Raw genomic sequence first — 23,558 nt, forward strand, 5'->3', positions numbered from 1 at the left:
CAAATTATATCTTAAGAAACGCATAACAAATTAACAGTTGCAAAGTTTATATATTATAAATTAATTATGTTAAAAAATTAACTAATTTAATTTCTATACTTAATATTAAAAACAGTCATTGAAATCACAATTAAAACTTATATTGTATTCTCTTAATTCACCAGAATCTTTTCTTAAGTTTCTTTTCCATTTCACCCGCACTTCTCTGTTAAGTCTCTAATTTTCTTAAATTCACCAGCACTGTTAACGCTTTGTTTGAAAACTATCGATACTATAGTTTTAGAACATCGATATTTTCATCGATGTTTTGCGCAGCTCTACTCGCACATCGAAAAAACAAAAAAGTCGAAAAAAAAAATTGAATCGGTCGGTTGTGGGTGCGAATGTGTCGGCTGATTTTCGATTGTTTTCGTCCACTTTGGTTGCAAGCGCTTTAATAAACTCGTAAAAACTCGATCTGATAACTCCCACAAATGCTACTAAACTCTTGACTACACTAAAGAGTATATATTTTAATTCAAAATCGACTTCAAACATAAGAAAACGGTCAACTACGCGTGAATCCTTCGTCGTCGTTGTTGTTGTTTTGCGCTTGCCGAAAAATAAATAAGGAGGTGACGAGAAGAATAAAAAGAAGAACAGCTAAAGTGTTTTCCTACGCCAGAGTGAAATAAGAAGAAAGTGTTTGTGTGTGTACAGCATCAGCAGGCAAATACCGTTATCATAGAGACCCGGCAAAAACAGAAAAAGCTACAAAAACAAATCATGTTGATCTCGTGCAAATGCTCGAATTTCGTTGCATCAACTTCGAAATTGCAGCGCAGCACCAGCGGTGGAGTGGGGTTCAATTCTAACGGTAACGGCAATGGCAATCCAGGTGCGAGCGGGACACCAGCCGGCGAAGTCCCACTGTCGATCCTACTGTCGCAGGTGTTTCAGCAGAAATATCCCAGGGATTTCATCTACCACAGCCAGTTCATGGACTTCTTCAAGAACGTAAGTGATATCTGCATATGTATTTTCTATATAGTTCGTCACCCGATTAGTGCTATCGTTCTGAATACGATTCTCGTGTGTACGTTAGAGTGAGCGAGAGCGAAAGAGAGCATGTTCCAGTATTGATTGGGAAGGCAAAGCCAAAGGCACCAACAGCGCAGCATAAAAAGCAACAACAATGGGCGAAAAAGGCCTATGCTTGCTCGCTCTCTTTCGCTCATGCTCTCGCGGGAATACAGTGGATATTCCAGAGCAAAGAAACAAAGAAATCAGTTAATTAAATATTGAAATATTCTGACGAAAACTTATCCGTTAAACTTTATGAATCTTAGAACGGTTTTTTTAAAAATACAAACAATAATTTCCCTACTTGTTTTAAATACAATTAATCCCAAATTTATTAAAAGTAAAACTTCAAGGGATATAAACGAAGTGCATAAGCGATTATTTTTGCAATTCTATATCCGCTTTTATGCGATATAATCTCAGAGAGCTGAAAACTAGTTTAGGTTCCCCTTAAATCGGGTAATTGTTTAGCTGTATTCACTGTATTTGCCTTGTATTGTGCCGCGACGTGTGCTGGTGTGTGTTTATTATCGTTCTTTATGCTTTGTGTGCCGGCCTATGGCTTTTGCCTTTGCTTTTGCTTTTCGCCGTTTCTGCCTGCGCCGCCTATTCTTAAGGCACGCACAATCACACACACATGCAGCCACACGCGGAAGGCAAACATAGGCCTGGAATCGGGAACCGGGAATAGTAATGGGAATGGGCATGGAAAATGGTGTGGAAGGGACGGGATACGGATAGGGATAGGGATATAGGGAATGGTCGGGAGGGGCAGGGAAGCGGAAAAATAGGGTCATCCATTCGCTGCTCATGGGAAAATCGTGAGCAATCCTCACATTCTGGTTTATTTTTGGCCTGCCCAAGTGCAACTCTCGCATCTCTTTCTCTCTCCTCTGTCCATCATCTTCCGCTCCTCGGGATCCCCCCTCCCCCGCACCTGTTTAACCGCCGCTCCTTTTCACACAGGAACACCCTGTTTTCTTTTTTTCGTTCGCTTATCTTTATTTCTTCTTTTTTTTTTAACCTGATCGCCGGTATTTTCGTATTTTTAGTTTCCTGCGTCAGCTTCTGTTTTTCCCTCACGTTACTTTTCGTCGTTTTCACTCGCGTTTTTATGATTTATGCGCCTCTGCCCTCCATTTGTCACGCCCTCAGTTGTAAATAATTTGCATAATTTTGTACCGAGAATTTCCACTTTGTTTTCGCTACCAAAAAGAACCCACAAAAAATAAAATTAAAGTAAAACGTCACACAAAAAGGGCGGTTCCTCGCATTCAGGGGTTAAGTGTTGAAGTCAGTTGGCAAAAGTTCATGGGTTAATAATTACACTTCCACTTTTTGGCACTCTTTACTTAGGATGTTCCGGGTTTCTCTAAACTTTTAGGGCATTTGTGTTAATCTTCTTCCAAGAAATTATGAAAATTATTTTTGTTTATTTACAGAGTTTATAAGCTTATAAATAATTGAGCTCTGTTTCCTTTAATATCTTGTTATAATCTTGTTGCTATTTTTTACTGTTTACCATATCTATATTTTTGAGTGTTAAGTTGTTTATTTGTACTTTGCAAAAGAAATAGGTACAATTTAAGACATCCCACAAAGAACTTTCCATTAGTCATTCTTGTTTATTTCGGGTAAATTTTAAAAAGGAATAAATATTATTATTTCTAAAACTCTGTCATGAAAATCTTCCACTAAAACTCCCTAGGTTTAATGCTCGATTTATATCTTAAAGAAATAAATAAGTTGTTTATTTGAGGTTTTTATTAACAAATAAATCGGGATTTTGAAACTTTCCATTGTTACTTACTTTTGCCGTTTATAAAGTCATTTATTTATTTCATATTTCTGTCAAATTATGTGCATAAATTGGAGCCATAAAAACGGGTTCTATTATATTTGACATTAGCGTGCCATAAAGTTTACGGCTTCCTTTCATAAATTTACCATTAAGAACTCTTCCTCTACTCTTTAATGCATAGAGGTGTTTATTTATTTGTAGAACAGGAATTATTTACACATTTAGACTAATAGAATAAGTTGTTTATTTTGTGGGGTTGCATAAATAAATAAATAAATAAGAAGTACTTTTTGCCTTATTTTTATTGTGTACTTTCCTGCGGGAATAGAGCTTACCTCACCATTTTCTGCCATGTAATGGTTATTATTTAATTGTACTGTATTTTTCCATCATACTTTTGGGGTTTCTACCTTCTCATCCAAATCCGAAAAAGAATCGAAATCAGAATCTCTGCGTCATCGCCGTGTTGTCTTGTCCACACTTTTCAAGGTTAAATCTCCCTATTCTCCCCTCACTTGTCACATTTTGACAGGCGCACCTGAAAGAGGGAGAGAAAGAGAGAGACAGGCCAAAAGTTAAAGTTTGAGAATAAGGTGGAAAAAGTGCGAGATTTGTAATTGTAATTGTTAATTCCTCTTTTAATGTTATTGTTATTAAACAATTGCACATCCCAAACCGCAGGCTGGTAACTCGATTCGTGCAAAATTGAATTGTTCAATAAAGCTACGCGTCTTGTTATTTGTATTTTGTTGTTGTTGTTTTTTTTGTGGTTTTAGAGATCGTCAGATATTGCGACTATATAACCATATTGTTGTTTTTGTGTTGCACCCACTTCAAAAGCGCTGAGGCGTACAGCAACAACAATGCAGGCAAATAGACCAAAAGTGTTATTTTGAATAATTCAGAGCTCAAAAGAAAACAAAACAAAACTAGGTAGGAAAATAATGAAAATACAACGAATTATAAATACCCTAAGGGGATACAAGGGAAAATGTAATTATTAAAAACTTGGGAATTAACTAAACGATGAAGAAAGATGAAGCTTATAAATCCCTTTAGGATCATTCATATATTACGTTATATTCAGTTTTATAAATATTTTATCACATTTTATACTTGCCGTATTAAAATTAAAACAATAACATGATTGCATAATACAAGAACAGCTCACAAGTGATATGTCATATCCGAATATCACTCAGAGTATTACTTTTATTCAAATACACATCATGGCATATATCCATCCACATTGTATAAAAGATATATAAATGTATGTACGTATGTCGAGGCAGGCGGCTTGTGTGTGTATAAATATATATGTTTATTCTCTATATAGAGCCAAAACGGAACGCTTTTAGAATAAATTACGAAACCAGCGACAAAACACAAGCAAGAAGTAAAAAGCACAAAGAGCACCATAAGAGGGGGTGGCTAGGGGCAAAGACAGAGGCACGAGGAAGAACAACAACAGCCGAGCCGAAATACAAAAAAAAAAAAACTTGTTTATAATTTTTTTCCCCTCATCTCTTTGCTGTGTGTGTGTGTGTGTGTGTGTGCGAGTGTGTTTGTGGGCTTGTGTTGTGTGTTGGATAAACAAGTTTTCGAGATTTCCAAATGCGACCGGCCGGGTGTACACTGGACCGCCGTAAATCCAATGGAGTTCGGGATGGGGTGGCGGAGAAGTTTTCAAAAAAGCCCAAAAAATCAGAAGGAGTTACTCCAAAAATCTGCAATATGGCAACAAATTCGAAAGAACATAAAATAGAAGAGTGTACTAAAATAAAAATCATTACTAAAATTAATATACCTAGCATCAATTCATCTAAATGTTTTTATAAAAATAAAGATCTATAAAGATGTTCCAAGGTAGAGAGATCACTTCTATCATAAAAAGTGTTTGGTACTTAAATACCGATTTTCTTGATATATTTCTCCGCGTGTAGTCACACAAAAGACCCACGAGCACAATACTATATATACAAACATAAATATATATTCAAATACTGGGTAGGGGGTCACTAAGGCACTAAGAGTTGGAGGAAGCTTCGTCTATCCAAATGGTTTTTTATACCCTTACAGGGTATTAAAATTTCAATCAGAAGCTTGTTACGCTGTGAAGGAATCATTTCTGACCCTTTATATTATATATAGTCATGATCAGCATTAACAGCCGAGTTGATCTAGCTTTGTTCGTCTAAAATTTTATTTTTTTACAATTTTAAAAAATTTTATAAATGGATACCACGTTAAAAATGTAAAAAATTGGGAAAAAATTTCAAATTTTTTTTAAATTTGAAATTGAGTATGAAAAAATGTATTAAACTAATAAAAACTAACATATCAAAGCTTTCCAAATTAAAATTATTGCTTTTTTAAACCATAATTTTTCGACAAATGGTCATATATAAATATCAATATATACCGATTCATACAATACAAATATTATTAAAAATAGATGTGATCATAAGTTAATAGCAAACTGCAAGGGTATATGAGATTCTGATTTCCAAAGTTAGTTTCCTTTCTTGTGTCTATTTTTTTCGGGCCCACTTGATGGGCCAGTTGACAGCCGCCCCCCGCCACTACGCACTCTTTGGCCGCAAAAGCTCTCAACTGCGTAGGCACCGAAATGTTTAAATTATGAATTTATGCATAAAAAAATTTGTTGAAACGCTGGACGACATATGGCTAAAGACGACGTCTCTTGATGAGCCATTATTACAAGGCCCTATGCCTGAATTTTGGTTCATCTCGAACTTCCCTATGTTATTGTATGGCACACAAATTAAATTGTGTGACAATAGACTCTTTTCAGTTTTAAATTCACTCCGAACATGACATCTGCCAATCATAATTGATTACAGAAATAATACAATAATTTGTGGGTTATTGGTACTAATAGGTTTTATGGCAACTAGAAATGATAATGACTCAACTTGGAAGTAATAACGTTACATTTTGTTTAAATTTAAATAATCAGGCTATGATAAGTAAATAATTTCATTATACACTTAATGGTTTAATCTTGTTAATTGATTAAATTGTTTCTTTAAGTTTAGGAGCGAAAATATTTGATAGGTTTAGTTCCTATAAAAGTTCCCATTAATAGTTATTATTATTAAATCCTATAGAATATAAAAAATAAAGTCTCTGATTTTTTTTACATTTTTAGAGCTACTATAAAGATAGGCTTGTGCCAAGTGCTTGTCAAACTGGCAACAAGAAGAAGCAAAAGCTGGCGAGTTTTGATTGCACGCACGCCTCTTATCAATTTTCGTTTGTCCAGCGCCCACACACACACACACAAATACACCTATGTAGTCTTTTTTTTCTAGGTTATCAAACGGTAAAAGCGCTGCGACACACAAACATACACACATACACGTACAATATATGGCATTATAATGTATATATAGTATAGACGATCGCCGGCAGTCTTGTTGTCGTCAGTCGATCGATGTCTGCCTTTTAATTTCGCTCCATTGGAAATTGCATTTATTTTGCGATTACTATTCAAAGATTAGAAACTTGTATTGATTAAGGGTCTTGAGATTTTGGGAAAGTTCTCGATAACTTGCGGAAATTCAAACATATGTAAATACATATCTGTTAACGAATGATCTTTTGGTGGATTAAAAAACAAGTTTTGATGAATAAAAACAACCAAACGATCGTCAGCTGCATTCATATGCTAATGCCCATGTTTATTTTTAGCCCAGTTAATCGCGTTATGAAACCGAAAACCCTTTTCCAATCCACCGACTTTAAGCAAAACAACAAACAGCACGAGTTATCAATCAGTTTATAATTTATATATATACATATATATACTATTTATGGAGGGAAAATATAAGGCGCGGCTGCAATGACAACCGTTTGTGGGCCTCTAAAAATAGCCATTATCACATATGTAAAGTCTGTGAATCGTGGAGTACTTACAATATTTGTACTTATGGCTGGGGTGTAACAATAATAGTAAGGGACTGATGATAAGTGGCGTTATTTTATCACAAATCAGGCGATGTGGTTGTCTGCAAAAGGTGCAACAACAATCAAAGCTGACGAAATCAGTTGGGGAAATTAAAAATATTTAAAGGTTTTTAGGTCTCGTGGCCTATTTACATACATACCTTTGTAAATCTCTAAAGATAATTGATTTATTTACCTTTGAAAATATTATAAATAGCACAAGAACAGAAAGTTATTATAACTTTGAAAAGTTGGTTTTATATTTTATAGAAATGATATTCAAAAGAACAAAGAAGTTCAATGGAAAATGTACATCTTTTTAGTTATTTGTTTATCACGGAAATAGAGGTATTACCCTTACTTCTTATCTTTAGGTACTTAATTTTAAATTAAGACTTCTTGCTTTAATAAATCTTGATTAACTTTAATTAACTGACCTTATTTAAAATGGCTTAAATCATCCCCCCCAGCAGGAGTCTCTCTGCTATCATAATATCTCACAAGGTCAGAGCTCAGGGACTCAATCTTCCAGACTTCCAGTTGAAGGACACTTTGGTCAATCAGTGTCCACTGCCACCCTTCCTTAGCACCCCTCTAGTCACAGCTGCTCAAAGTGCGCGTGTCGGTTAATTGAAAACCAATGTTAATCTTTAACAAATATAACCTTGGATGGGGCAGGCAGGCAGTCAATCGTACGCATACAGGGCGTATGGGTAATAAAAAGCCACACTTGAGCTTCGCTTCTCCAATGAACCAAACACCAATCTTTGAGGGGGCAGTTTAATGAGCCAGAGACGTAAACTCTTAACCTTTTCCGTGGGCCTTGTAAGTGTACCCTACTCTACACTCTCGTGTAAACAAAACTATAAATTCTTGAATTGAGAAATCGTGTGCGACCAGCTAAAAATAACTAGCGAACAAACAAACACCTCTTCTGTGGCGAGCGGTGAGCAATTTTCTTCAAAATATATCTAAACGCGAATATTTTGATTTTTGCGTGAGGGTTGAAAAGGGGTGGGATTCTTTTTGTTTTGTTTTGTTTTGTGGTAAGGGGGTTGATTTCTCTGATCGCTGTCACGTTTGCTTTGCGTGATTTTGTTTCGGGTGAGGGGTTAATTTTCTTCGCTTTTTCCCCCCAATTATGATGATGGTTTTTGCATAAATATTTGCTTTGGGGCAACACACAATGCAGCAGAAATGAAAAAGAAAAGCAGAATGCCAGGCGAGAAATAAATAAATAATGAAAACTGTGTCAAATGTGCGGCCGCTGATTTGTTTGCTTTGGATAAATACGAAACAAGGGGACGGAAAACGTCTAAATTTGATATGCAAATAGGAATGAAAAGTGTAAAGGTGTACAGGGGTAAAAAACTAGGAGTTAAAACTATTAAATTATAGTTAAAATATTGTAAATCTCTTAATTAGCTAGAACAAACTTGTGAGATGTTGTATATCTTGATTAGTTCTTAAATTAAAAGACATTATTAAGTGTTTTAGACAAGAAAATGCAGTCATATATAAAACCTAAATCAAAACCTATTATATGCACCTTATATTATTATATTTATGTCAAAAGTTAACCAAATCTAGCTTTAAAGTTTTCAGTGTGGTTACATCTTATCACCAAAGATTCCCCCCCTTGTAAAATCACAATGAAAAGCTATAAATAGCTCTTTTACACTGATAATCATCACCTTCTTATCAACGAACTCAGTATTTCGGCAGCTCCAAAAATAGTCAGTGGCTCAAAAGTCGATGGTGGTGTTACTCTGGGATCGCTACAGATGATCTCATTATTCCAGTAGGAATCTACATTTGTATATGGGCATATATTTATATTATTATTTATACCGATCCGTATAGGTGTGCTTGTGTGTGTATAAAGCAAGTAAACTAACAATTAACAGCAGACGTTGGGCAGGCCCGAGAATGCCGCCATCTTTGCTGTTTGTTTATTAAATTTGAGTTGTAGCCCAGCCGGCTGTGCGGTGTGCAAACAACAGAACCCACGGCAACGAAAATTTGTTTGTCAAAGTTTTTAGATAACGCCTGGCACACCTCTCACTGCCCCCCCTACATTCATGTACCCCTTCTTTATTATCTTGGCCCTATACTACTCCTATCGAATTTAACTTGGCACTGCCCCGGGGTAAGCAAACATTGTTGCGCTTAATTTACTGTTATGCACAGGGGCAAAATACAAATACTCTTGATTTAGATATATTGATAATATATATTATTTAAAGATTTGAATATTGTATCTTTTGGCTTTAGACAAAATATTTAAATTAAATGGTCATTTGAAAATTAACCTTTTAATTAACCAAACCTACATAAAAACGATATAATAATTTATAAAATTATACATATGTATATTATATGTAGTTTGCATTGTCCAACAATTTTAATTTTTCTTAAAGTTTTGATTATATTTTAAATTCTTTGCACCGACGTAAATACGTTAAGAATAAATAAAAACTAATTAATAATATTGTAACCTTGGAATTCAATATTCCGTAAAGAACATGGTCACACTACTTATTTTATATGTATCATACGGGCATTAACAGGACCGTTGGCTTTATATTTAACTTAAAACACGTTATATTTACTCATTTTTTTATAAAAAAAATGATAAAATAAGCTCTTCCACCTCTTAATGAGAATAAAGGGTTTTAAATTGAAAGTACTTGAGTCAGAAATCTTATTTCAAACCCGGAGAAAAGCTTAGAATTGATCCAGTTTATTATTATTATTATTAGTATTATTAATACCCCTTCCCACGTGTCTACAATCAAGTTTCGAGGCATTGGCTCACCTTTTGCGGCATACTCATTAAATAAACGCTTAATCTAACATCGGCGCAGAGCACACGTGTGCACGTTTCCCAGAGCTTTTCTAACGCTCTATCTCACTCCCTCCCCCATTCTGTATTCTATATAGTCCCGATTGCATTCATAACAGACAAATATATATATATATACTTATAGGAGAATATATATCTTTGGGGCTGGGGGGTGGAGTGCTTCATCGGCTGGCGAGACTATAAGCGTTGTTTTGGGTCTGGGACCTTATCAGATTTTGCTTTCAAACGACATTGAATGATACGCTTTTTTTATTATTTTTCCCTTTTTTGTTTTTTCGTAGATAAGGCAGCAACATTTTATTGGGGAAGTGTAAACGAGGAAGGGGATGAAAACAAAAAAAATAAACACAAAAACAATAAGCTTAAATTTGGTTTAGAAAGTTAACATGGCAGCAATTAATTTTGTAACACGAGCAGAAAAGTGTGGGGAAAGGTTAGCAAGATAATCAATTACACGAGGGCTTAACTAAGAAAAACCCATAATTCTTCATTATAATACTGCTTAAGCGGCTTAATAGGTACACACATTTTACATAAGAAACATTAATTTTTCTTACAGAAAAGAATTTTTTTTTGAGAATTATAAATAGAAATAAGACTGTCTTAAAAAGAATGTAAAAAATATGTATTTTTCGGATGTTATTCTTAGTTTCTGTGGGCTAAATAGTAATTAATAAGTAAACTATTTTAGTGATAATATTTAAGAGTTAATAAGTTTTGAACTTAGCCTTAAGAAATGTAATTCTTAGGAGCCGAATCTCCTAAATGTTTGTCTTTATATCACAAACCTTTTCAAACTAATTTTAAATGGTTATAAACTATGTGTTTTTAAAAATAAATAGTATTTTTTAATTGACTGCTTTTTATAATAAAATATAAAGACAAACGTGTATTGAACAAAGTCTACAGAATGATATTTTATAAGACCCATATCTCCTGAGTGATTTTCTTTACATTCTCACCCTTCTTTAAACTAATTTTAAATGATAAAACATTAGGTCCCAATAAAGGAAATTATACAATTTAGAGAGCCCCTCTTATAATAGGGCTCTTCCACTTTTCAGAAGCTTAATAAAATAAACATTTCTTCATCAACCAAACAGACCCTCTATATAAAAAACAAAGAACCCTTTTAGATAGAAGCCCGGTTAAGTCTGCATAAAACCAGTTTGAGCCATCAAGTGACCCAAAGACACTTTTATAGGGAATTAAGTCGGAGCCCAAGTGACTCATGTAGAACCCAAACAGAACTCCAAGTAGGCGAAACGAAGACCCTAGATGGACAGAGACAGGGACTAGCCATAGTAGTGGAAATTTTTTCAAAAAAGACCCATACAAATTGGCAATTCGTAATCCGAAAGAGCGAAAACGCCCCGCACGCGCGTGTGTCCCCAGCTGTCTAAAGTTGTTTATGATAATGGCCAACGACGGCAACGTATCTGAGCGAAATGTGTTTGCTTTATTTGTTGTATTTTTTTTTCAACACAAAAAACAAAACTAAAAAAAAAAAACAACAAGACAGAATAAAGAGGAAGAGGGTATTATTGTATTATTCGTGAGCAGCGAGGCGAACAAAGTCGCACCCCAAAGCGCACCCCGCATCCAAGGAGGTAAAGAGGGATCCCAAATCTATAAAAGATTATTTTCGTAGTTTCTTTTGCCAGTTGATTTGTTTACAACTTATTTTCTTTTTGGCTCAGTTTTCGGTTTCTGCCGAATGAAACGAAACAAGGCAAGTTATCTCAAAGCTACATACATACATACATTCATCAAAAAAAGTAAAATCCAATGAAAATAGAAATAGAAATGGAAAACAAAACAAAGGAAAATGCGTCAATCGAGGCAAATGATTGTTATTTTCTATTATTTAGTATTTTGGTTGTTTTTAGGCGAAAGGTGTGCCAGCTACATGGATGATTGATGACCTGATTGATTGGTAATTAACAAAGGTGCCAACACTTGCAACAGGTTAATGCCCCCTCTTCACTTTTCCCCGTTGTTGGTATCAAAAAAAATAGCATATTGATAAAGAGCGCCCACCCCAAGTGGTAGTCTTCAAAATGACTTTGCTTTTAATTCTACATATAAAATATAACAAAAAATATTTATAAATATAAAGCTTATCGCGGGATAGACCGGGGAGTATAAATAAATAAAATATATTAAGAAAAAGAAATGTATTAAAAGCGTAAATTAACTCAAAGATTAGAATACATTTTAAATAGGTTTATCTTAGGTTCTTAAATACTACTATCATGAAATATGGGGTTTAAAAACGCCATCAATATATAGTAATGACTCCTGGCTCTTAAAACCTTGTTTTATCAATTCTATACATTTTTTAATGACCTAAAATATTGATAATCTTTCATCATAAACCTTCTGATTTGGCCCTAGTACGTACCTTTGGTCACAGTCTAAGTTGTTTGTTTGTTTTTCTGCCAGCACAATATGCAAAGCGAATTGAAATGCAAAAAAAAAAGGTAAATAAATAAATAAAAAAAGCAAGAAAATGAGAAGCAGAAGAAAATGGCACGGGGAAAATCGTATGTTCGTTGTGGAGGTTGACAGACCCTAAGTAGACCCATTAGACACATCGAGTGTCAGGCGGGCCGCCCGCTTAATTAATGCCGGGCAATCAATTACACTACACAACACCCATTGCCCCACAACCGGCAACAACAAATTAATTATGCAGCAATGTGCAAAATGCGAAAGAAAAAAAATTAAAATAAAATATTACACACTTTGAGAAGCTCTAAAGTTGTTTGTTTTATGGGAATCGTTCTGGTTGTTGCATAAGCCGGCCGAGGAGGCGGGTATCCGGCTCGGGATCTGCATTGCCAGACACTCTGATATGAATTTCAATTGTTTCAGTCGTCGCTCAGACGAATAGAATTCAAAATTATTTGAAATGAAATAAAAATAGAAAACAACTCAAGTGCGCAACAACTTTAACAGACGGTCATCGTTATTAGATATATCGCATAATTGATCATAACCCTAAGATGCAGCACTCTAACTTCCCGTCTGAATGCAAGAATATAACTCTTGAGTTTATGGCCAACTTTATGACTATAATATGCGATGCTGTATGTCATTAAACATTTTTAAATTGACTGATTTAATCCTCATAGCTTGTTTTTAATCGTGAAGAAAATTCATTAACCGGGTTTCTTATCATTTCCTTGTCAAAAAACATTGCAATCATTACTTTTCTTATACAAGATTTGATTATCCTTTTTCAAAACGGAATGAATACCAAAAGGCAAGGTATAGAAATTATGGTTTTCCTAATTTAGCTTCTTTTTGGTGCTTCTTTAATGCTTAAATTGCTGTTAAAACTGTTTCTTTACATTATTCCCCTAATATTCCTAATAAATATAAATTTGTATGTAAACATTTGTTTTTGGACACTTTTAGACATCGCTTTCATATCCATTGTGCATATTAAGAGATCCCCGACAGTTCCTCACTGACAGTTTGACAACAAATTCGACAGTTGGCACAATTGCAACTGATTCCCTTTAGATTGCATACATTATTTAAATGCCAAAGCTTCAATTAAAACGATTTATATTGATTTCCGATATGCGAGCAGCGTCTGTGACTGAACTACGTGCTCCTCGTCGCGTTTCCTCCGAGCGAATCAGCGGCGTCCGTCTGTTTTCTAGCTCTGTATTATTATTATTTATTATTGTTTACGTTTGTTTCTTTTTTTTACCTTTGCTGGGTTATTTATTTTTTTCGGGCAGAAGACGCGCAAAGAGCGATTACAATTAATCAAATGTGTGCGGGCCTGGCCATAAAACAAACGGTCATACGTCAAAGACGACGGTTATTTAATTAGCAAAACGGTGGCGCCACAGCATAATTAGCACAGACATTTAATTTCAATTAAGCCAGAGAAGTCGATAATTCGAACAGAGAGACAGAGAGAGGAGAGAGACAGACAGTTACGTTAATTAAGCAACTCAAGCGAATTGCCTTCAATTGTTGAATTGTCATTGCAGGTCTGAAAGTCACTAAGAAGAGTCATTGACACTTGGCAAATGGCGCAAACTGTGAGCGTGAGATGTTGTGCACTGCAACTTCTTACAAAATGTACATTGCAAAAATGCATTCCGTTCCTTGTCTTTATCCCGGATGCACCAGAAGGGGGATAGGGAGTAAAGGCATGGAGCTACCTTCCTTCCTGCCCACTCAACGTTTAACAACCCCAAAACTGATAATGTCAGGCGGTCGGGGCCAAGCCGCGAGCAAGTCAACAAGAAAAACACCCACTTTAAGCTTAGCCAGCCGGGCCATAAAAACTGTAAATAACGCTAAAAAATTCAAGAATGAATGATGGATGGTGATTGGGGATGATCGATTAACCAGTTACCCTGGAATTTTTACGTATTCTCATGTAAACAATAAGAAAATAGAGCTTGATTTAAATTGGAGAGTACAAATGTGAACCTCTTTACGATGCTTGTACATTGCAGGCAACGAGTGAAGGACAGAGCGCGAGAGATATTAAAGAAAGGCAAGCAGTTGAGGTTTATAATGGGTATATTACCTATTTTTATTTTTATTATTTAATAACGATAAAACATGAGGAAATACCAAATTGATTGAACCCACAATCGACCCAATTTGTTCTTCTTTTAAATTTCATTGCCTCAAATGTCGGCAATCTTAATTATATGTATCAGATAAAGTCATAAATCTAAAATTAAAAATCATTAACCAGAGTTTACTCCCTTTTTATTTTGACACAATCTAATCTGGTTAAGGCTACTTACACATCTACCTAGTACTACAGGGTATCAGCGAAACAAATTAGCAGCAAGAAAAACAACAGGCCGGAGCCCAGACTCTTGTAGCTGCGAAAACAGTCATAAAAAACTGCAATTTTAAACTGAGCAAATATGCCTGAGCCCATAAATATGTTTATGCGTTGGACTGGCTGGCTGGCCGGCAGTAATAATATTAATAGCAGCAACAGCAACAGCACAAACATGCCAAAAACACTTGACAACAATGCATTTGCATTGTCATTTGTTGCTATTTGCTGGGCTTTGCTGTTTTTTGTTGTTGTTCTTTGGCTTTTTATTTGTGCCTCATTCATATAATTATTGTCGCCAAGCGGCTGCGACTGCGGCTGATTAGATATTACCGCAGTGTAAACAAGTTTGGAATTTGCATTGAAAACAATATTTTTTTCGAGTGGGTGTGACAACTTGTTATTGTTCAAAATGTATACGAAAACAAATTTTTGAAAATAGGAATTCAGCTGCAGTTTTGAAATGCCCGGAAATTGGCTTCACTAAGTTTAAACAATATGGAATTATATAAATAGCCCTGGTGGAATTTGCATACCATAAATATATAGCTCACTCTTGTTTTCTTCTCTACATTTTAATCATACAAATATTATATAGCAGCTAATGAATTTGCATACAAATTAAAATATTTCCACTGACTTTCAACCGAAATTTATTGTATTTTTAACCAAACTTGGTCAATATTTGCATTCAAATCAAATTGTTTATGGTTTTTATCACAATTTTAAAGCAAAACAAAGTTGCGTTTTAATGGGATATGCATGATCTCATAATTATCTTCACCTGAAGAGGATAATGTTGATGGTCTATAGGGGAGGAGAGAGGGTGGCCCAACATTGTCATTTGATTTCTGTTGACGTTTGCATTTCATACGTTAATTCAATTTAATTCCATGTATTGCCCCCTCAAGCCCTAACCACTGTCCCCCTGCTGGTTTCATTGTTGTCCGTTGTCCATCGTCTGGGTTATATGAATATTATTGCTTGAATTGTGTTGAAGGCAAGTGTCAAATTTAGCCGAGCACGTCTATAAAAAGTGCTTTTCGCTCCTGTGTCAGTCGTCGAACACGTGCTATTTTCATGAAACGAAAACATGCCGGAATTATAGTGCATAAAATGCGGGAATTTTGTTGGAATTTATTCATTTAATTTAAAGAAGGGGAATAGTTTTGTATAGTATAAAGCTGTGTGTGGTAACCTCTATGTCTGTCTGGTTTTCCACAATGTTTGCCATATCTTTTCCCATTGATTGTTTGATATCGAAGCTTGTTGTTTACCCAACTCACATCTTCTGGGCTGTGTCACCGAATTAATTCAAGTAGTCTGCATTGTTTTCATTTTGGAACTCAACAGCATTTTGCCATTGCACTAATTGTTTGTTGTTTTCGGTGTTCATCATGGGTCTCTTGTTCTCCGATAAGTCTCCTCCCACCGGGTGCAGCACTCGAAACGAACATAATTGACAAATTTGCACTTGAACTACTGTATGTTGTCTGTCTGACTGGGTAAATATCGAAGAAAAAGGGGGTTGGGATCAGTCAAGGCTGGGGAAATTGGTAATCCACTTTATCAGGCATTGACCAGGTTGTGTGGGGAAACTCTTATCAAAACAGTCATAAAATAAGTGAAGCGGTTCTCTGGCGAAATGCTGACTAAATAATGTAAATATTGTTCAAGTAATGATTAACCTTCTTAGATATAAAGCTATTCATAAACAATTATCTAATTTTCTTCATTTTTCCATCTTTACAGGCCCATGGACCCATTCCAGACCTCACCGTGTCCATAATCAATCAGCGGGAGCTGCTTTATGGCCTCACCTTGGAGGCCGCTGGCCAAAGCTGGCAGCTGAGTTTCTGCATCAACTGCAAGGAGGTGCTGTGCGCCAAGCGATTGACGGCCGGTGCCGGGGCCACGCCCACCCTCTACCTCATCAACCTCAGGCTGCTGAGCAGCAGTGAGGAGCTAGCACAGCGCAGGTCCAACAAGTCATACTCGGAGACCTTTGAGCTGCTGATCATGGGTATGGACAAAGACAGTGGCAAGGATTCGATGCCAGCGGGATCTACCAGTGGCATTGCTGCCTCGGCATCGAGCCTGAGCATTAAGTCCAGCGGTAACTCGAACGACTCCTGGGTCCAGAGGAGCCGAATGCTCCAGGCCTATCAGCAGGCACGTGTGCAGGAGGAGATTATGGAGACGAACAGCCGAATTGAGCGATATGCCAATAATCAGTTCCAGCTGCTGAACAGCTTCCGGGAGAAATCGGACCAGGACTTGGCCCTGCTGCAGCGGTTGATCCGTGAGCAGCCCGGGCAGGCCCTGGAGCTGCTGGACCGTGCCATGCCCCCCGCCCTGGAAGTGGCCAGCAATCAGCCGCAGAGTGCCACTGCCCGGCGAAGGAATACCATTAGCAGCCGGCGGGAGTTGAATGGACCCACCACGCCCACCACCACGCTGAATCATCCACCCAGCTTCCTAACGCTGAACCAGCAGCCGCAACAGCAGCAGCAGCAACAACAGCAGCAGCCACTATCCGGTGCCTCCTCGGTTGCCAGGAAGATGTCACACTTTGACACACCACCCGCCACCCCAGAAGCCACGCCCATGAGCGTGGGCAATAGTCCCACCTTCCGACAGCAATCGTCTGGCGGTTCAGGTGGTGGTCAACCCACCCAAATGTTGGCCACCAATGGAGTCCCTTCGTCGCAGGCTGCAGCAGACGATGCGGATGACTGTCTTTTCGATTTGGAGGATGTGGATGCACCGGCTGTGCACTCTGTGCCGGTGCCTAGCTATCCGCGCAACATGATTTACCAGCAGCAGTCGCACCAATCACGTCATAATCCGTTCCAGAATCTGGAGCAGGAGAGCAGCATGGGAAATGTGCTGGACGATGAGGCAGCAGACGAAGCTGAAGGTGGGTACACGCTTTATAGTCTAAATAATTACAGATTTTAATGTTTACAATCGTTGATTACCTATAGATGCTCTCGACCTGGACAGCTCCATTTCCATACCATCGCGAGGTGGTCGTCCCACGCAGGCGCAGCTGATGAACTTCGCCCGGAGCCTGCCCATCGAGATAGCCAACACCACTCTGGCTGAGCGAGCTGCTGGAGCCAATAATAACAATTATGTTATGGGATGCGAGGAGGTGAGATTAACGGCATAAGTTATTCATTTGCGATTACTAATATTTGTTTATTTGAAACAGGGAATGGACAACATAGATATAGCGGCCAGCATTCAGGCGCTGACCAAGAGCGTCCATGGCGAGGCTGTGTTTGGAGACCTTCCACGACCCCGGCTGCGATCCCAGATTGAGGGCTAGCGGCGCTGGCGTGGATTTTAGGAGTCACCACTACGTACACATATTTATATATATATATATATTAATATATATATATACATATATCAGCTCGTAATCTGCATACTTTGTTAGCTTGTAGCCCAGCCGCCTTGATTGATTGTTTGTTTTCGCTACCTAAACTAAATTAGTTGCTCAACGAAACAAAAGGACACAACACACGAAGCGCCTTCCACAGACAAACAAAACACAACATGTCCTTCATCTTACAACACCTACATATGAAACCACATACGCACCACCTACCAAGTACCAACTAAGCAGACAGTTTGCAATTTCTTTAATAATATTATCGCCTATAAGTTCTTTTCTTTCATTTTTTCGGATGATCTTCGATTGGAAATGTGTATTTTCTTCGTACGACGAGTGTAGTACGGCTGTCGTTGGCTGTTGCACATTGAGTTAACTAACTGATACTGATACTGATGATGTTGTTAGTTTATACAATGAATAATCTAGTATACATATACATACATTATATATATATATATTATACAAAAAATCATAAAGAAACCATAAAGAATGCCATCAGCTCCAGCTGTGACGCAAAGCAAGACGCATCACAAAGGCGTCCAATCTTATGTCATTAATTGTTTTCGTTTTATTATTGGGCAATGGCTTTAATACCTTGGTCTTTGATCTGTAAATCAGGTTATAATTACTACCTTAAACCTTTTTTAACCCCCGCATAAAACAGCATCCAGTTTCCTTAACAAAATACTTTGTTGTTGCTTCGATAGAATTACAAAAAGAACTAGAATTACAACTGAGAAACTCGCGTAACATAAATTACAATTAAAATTATCAACTAAGACTTTACATCTTTGACCCACGGAAGTCTAGAAAACGCCAGATAGTCGTTCAATCTCCAGCAGATCACCCAAGATCTCCTCCGTTCGCGTGCCAATCTTCTTGGCCACCTCATTTCGTTCCGAGTTGGACAGTAATCGATATGACCATATAAGATCGCCGTCGATGACACAGCGTGACGGATTGATGCCCTGCTTCTTGACGGTCTTTATAGTGCGATATTCCTTTGGATTGAGGCCACACAGATGCTCCTGGTAGGAGAGCAGAACGTTTTGCAGCATAAGGAATCGCCTGTACACTTTCTCCGGCAGCGGCAGGCAATATCCCAGAGCTCCATCCAGAGTTCCATAGATCACAAAGTGTTTGTTTTCGTACAGGAAGGGTTGGCGTTGATGCAGGCCTTTCTGATGACACTGCACTCGGAACATGGTGTTCACCACTTGACCCATATGATAGTCTGCCTTCCGCAGAAGCTTCTGTCCACCCAGCGATTCCCTGGCCTCCGGTTGGTACATGTACACAATCAGGTTTCCCTCTGCATCGGTCACCAGGAAGCCCAGATTGGAGTTATCCACCATAAATTCAATGCCATAGACTTCCAGGGGATTGAAGTCGCGCGAGGCAAGTGATAATGTTCGATATTCCTCCTGGAAGCGCAGCAAGCTAATGGATTTGTAGACATCCGCAATAAAAATCAATGACTTAACCGTGATGATCTGATGCACATAGATATTCGTGTCGATGAAGGCCACGCCAATGAGATCTCCGTCACGCAACTGCCAGATGTAGATCTTCTGGCCAAGGCCAGTGACCAGGAAACCCAGCACGTCTGAGATGGCGGAAACCGGTCCCTTTTGCTCCTTCTTGAAGACTTCCTTCAGCTTGAATTTTGTCATGGGTTTGCCGGGTTCGGGAACCACCTCAATGATGTCATAGATGTGGATATTTCCTCTGCTGGTGATATCCTCGCTATAGTTAAAGTTGGTTCCTATGCATAGATACTCCTTGAGACCCGACCTCGTGCCCTCGTACGACAGCTTGACAATCTTGAAGGCTGTCACATGCTCCCAGGGCTCAAATTTAATAGATGCATCTGGAACAATTTCCCAGGTTTCGGGTGAGATTAGCACCATCTCAAATTGTGATCCAATGGGGTAGATGAACCGCTCGCCACGACTCTCCTCGGACAACTCCTTATCTTCGCCATTAAACCGATAGTACTTGGTCATCGGTTCCTCCGTTTGGGTGATCAGGCAGTAGACACGATTCTCGCGATGATAGACCAATTGCCTGGGCGTGCACCTTAGCGGAACCTTTCTCACTGGCCAGGCAGAGTCATAGCTCAGGTAACTGGGCAGCACAGAGATCTTCAGCTCATAGGTGGTGTCAAAGTACAGGAATCCGTTCGGAATATTCACATTGTTGAAGGCCGCGAAGCTGCGTACATCACCATTTCCCAGCAGCCGATGGATGCGAAGTTCCCCCCGGGAGGTGAGGAAAACAAAGCAGGGATTCACTCCACACACCATGATGCCAGACAGTCCTCCTACATTGGCGAATGGACGCAGTTTTTGGACGTATTTCGGTTGCATTTGATAGGACTCCATCTCCTCGCGCTCATCGTTCTCATCCAACTCAATGTGCGAGGGCTGCTGGTCCAGCAGATTTAGTTGTTCCAGCTTTCGGAACCGGATCTTGAGATGTCCCTTGGGGTACTTGAACACCTGATAGATAAGCAGCTCCACTCGAGTCCTCACTAGCAGCAAAGGTCTCTCTCCATTCAAACCCAAGCCATTGATGCTAAGTTCCAGCGGCAGTGGGGAGTTGGCATGCTGCGGCATACAGGCTTGTACAATGCCCGCCTTGGAGTTCTCCTGCGTGGTCAACGAGATTGGCACAAACTCCATGGCGTCCGTGAGAACCATTGCTCCGTTGCCCACATCATTAACCAGATACACCAGCTTCATGTCCGGCATGGAGTAGATCTCCAAAGTGCCACTCTGTCGGGCCACCACCAACCAATAGCTGGGCTTCGCCTGCACCAGAAGTCGACGCCACCAGTCGGAGTTCTTTTGCTTGGACTGCTTCGCCAAGTCTGCCATACTGTTCATCTTGAAGGCATTTCCAGCATCGCCGTACAACAGATCCTCCTCATCCTCCACCTTCATATTGGGTTCCGCCTTCATGTAGCCGCCAAAACTGTTGCCAAATCCACTGTTCGAACTTCCTGTAAGATTGATATCGTCCGCTTTGACGGTAAACAATCCCGATAGATCCTTGTATGCGGAAATGGCTACCACGGCGGGGGAGCTGCTGATGGTGTGTTTGTTGATGGCCAACCGGGGGGTTCCACGAGTTTCTCGCAGCGCCAGCGTTATAACTTGGCCATTGAGCACACGCAGGCAAACATAGGGATCCGCTATGGATACCTGCACCACAGGCGAGCCGACATCAATGGGAACGTTCTGAATCAGGCGAGTTCCCTGCAGTAATCTGACATGACGAGTGGTGACCTAAGTGGGAACCAATGGAAATACATTAATTAGTATTTATGGAAAGTAAGATACTAAATACAAGACTCACCTGAACAATGAACCTTTGCTGACCAAGATTGCCCACGTAAATCGTTGGCTGATTCACCGTGAAACCAGTATTCTCGATCTCATTGATTTCCTGGCCTGTTTGAAGCACCAATGTGGAATTCCTTTGCGAGAGAAGCATAAAATCATGTTGATCATGTCTGGAAGTCTTCTTGGTGGCATCATCAAACACAGTCCACACATCTAGGCAGCCATCCAACTCAAAGCTGGTAATGATCTGCGGATTAATGCAATTCACAAACACAGACAGTGCTCCATTCTTGCTGTGGCCCGTGGCGGCAACCAGTTCAATCTTCAAATCGTGTAGAGATTCGGCATGTGGCCGCAGCGTGATTCCATCCTCTTCGAATTCCACTCTTTCGCCAGCACACATGTAGTTGATGGGTGCCACGTTGATGAGACTGTCGCATACCTCGAACACGAATTTTCGCAGCTGGAGTACCGAAGCCTTGGCTCCAGAACCGTACACCTGAGAGATTAACCATCGACAGTGATTAGAAATTTAGATAATTAAAAGTAGAAGCCATCAAATTACCTCCAGTTCCTCATCCTCTATCCGCCGCGACTTTGCTTGTGGGGGAACCGTTTCCAATTCATCCACATCCATGATCTCCTCTACATCCTGTCCTTCGTCCTGCTGACGTTGCTGCTGCTGCTGCTCCGCCTGTTGCTCCACATCGTCCAACGTTATCACTGTGCTCTGATCCTCCTCCGTAAAGTGTAACAGCAAGGAATTACCCAACCGTGAGCCCAAAAAGATGTATTCCGAGTGCAAGACGCAGATGCAGCTGGTGAGGACGCTGGCGGCAGCTTTATGGAAATGGAAGTTCCTCACCGTTCTCATCGAGTCCACGCAGAGTGTGAGAACGTAGAGATCGCCTGTGCGTAGCGAGATTACCAGCTTGTCCACATCGATAAAGGCAAAGTTGGCACAATCCAAACTGATGCGTACTCCATCCTGTGGTTTTAGTGGAAAGCTGGTGCTATTATCTGCCGAACTGTTTAGGCTGACGCCGTAAGGTGGAACGCTTTGGTTAAGATAGATCACGGCATTCACAGTCATCACCAAGCAGCCACCAATGGGCTTTTGAATGGGATAAACCTGGAAAGTAAAAAAGTCGAACATTAGTTTTCATTCAACATCCAATAAAATCGCATTTATACCTGTAGACAGTCGAAGGGCAGACTGTTAACCGTCCAAATAATGGGATGAACTCGCTGCTGAATGTTCAGGGAAATGGCTACCAGAACGCAGGTATCCGAGCGCACCTTGATCCTGCCCGCGCAGGTGCGCACCGGCTCGTAGAGTATCAGCAGCGTGGGCTCATAGTAACCGTGCAGAAACTGTATATCCAGCACATTGTCGATTTTCTCGTCCAGATCACGTAGCGCTATCAGATAGGATGCCATTATAGGCGTCCTGCTAACCAAGGCCGTGGGTGCCTTCTTGATGGGCTTCACATCTGCCAGTTCGATCTCGTCCAGACTGTTGTCCTTGCGAAAGGGTAACACAACGAGCCGCTTGCCGTAGACGAGCATTACGGCACACCTGGCATCCGGATCCACACGCACAACTGGCACAAAATACCGACCCGTCCAGCCGCCACGTATGTCCTCCTCCTCAAAGTAATGCAGGGAGAGAGTCTTCAAGGCAAACGTATCCGGATCATGCTGCAGCACCGATAGCTTAGCATCCTTGAAACTAATGAGCAGAGCGTCCCGCATGGCGCCCGCCAGTGAGACACACTGCAGGGACATCACGTTACCGTACAGCGAGTACGTAGCCAGGCACTCCAGCCGCATCTTGGGCGCCAGACGCATCTCACTCGGATTCAGCTTCTGCCGCTGGCCCGCCTCCACGTTGGGCGCTACGCGGTACACCTTCAGCACATTAGCTCCCGCCACCACAAGGTTCTCCTCCAGGTTGTTGAAGAAGCGGCACGCTATCGAGAACTCCAGCGCCGTGGCGGCATGCGTCTGTTTGGACATAGAAAACATTGCGGTAGTGTGGTTCACTTGGTCCCGCAACTTATTAAAACATTATTAAACAATTTTAACAAGTTCAACAATTAGCCGGCTGTTAGAGATGTGCAAATAATATATTAAGATATCGATATTTTTGGGAAGTAACGAATATTTTTATTACGATATTTTGTTCCGCAAATGTTATAACTTTAAAGTTATTTTAGCATTGCGCGTCGCGAAGCATAATAAATAATTCTAAAAAATTTATTTTTTAGAAATCTACAAAA

General features: G+C 39.4%; 2 protein-coding genes across 2 annotated transcripts; one reads left to right on the plus strand and one right to left on the minus strand.

Annotated features, from left to right (window-relative positions):
- Nucleotides 1–342: 342 nt before the first annotated feature.
- On the plus strand, nt 343–18,477 carry PRAS40 (Proline-rich Akt substrate 40 kDa). Its single transcript, XM_020961622.2, has 4 exons — nt 343–996; nt 16,279–17,446; nt 17,514–17,683; nt 17,744–18,477. Exons 1-4 carry the CDS (start codon nt 766–768, stop codon nt 17,858–17,860), a joined length of 1,686 nt encoding a protein of 561 aa, XP_020817281.1. The 5' UTR covers nt 343–765; the 3' UTR covers nt 17,861–18,477.
- Nucleotides 18,160–23,410, minus strand: Cpsf160 (cleavage and polyadenylation specificity factor subunit 1). Its single transcript, XM_020961609.2, has 4 exons — nt 22,471–23,410; nt 21,842–22,408; nt 21,290–21,775; nt 18,160–21,219 (listed from the first exon to the last, which is right to left on the minus strand). The coding sequence occupies exons 1-4, from the start codon at nt 23,302–23,304 to the stop codon at nt 18,736–18,738; spliced, it is 4,371 nt and encodes a 1,456-aa protein (XP_020817268.2). The 5' UTR covers nt 23,305–23,410; the 3' UTR covers nt 18,160–18,735.
- Nucleotides 23,411–23,558: the final 148 nt, after the last annotated feature.

The sequence above is a fragment of the Drosophila serrata genome, unplaced genomic scaffold (assembly GCF_035046125.1).
Source record: "Drosophila serrata isolate PLE 108 unplaced genomic scaffold, ASM3504612v1 contig_184, whole genome shotgun sequence".
NCBI classification, from domain to species: domain Eukaryota; kingdom Metazoa; phylum Arthropoda; class Insecta; order Diptera; family Drosophilidae; genus Drosophila; species Drosophila serrata.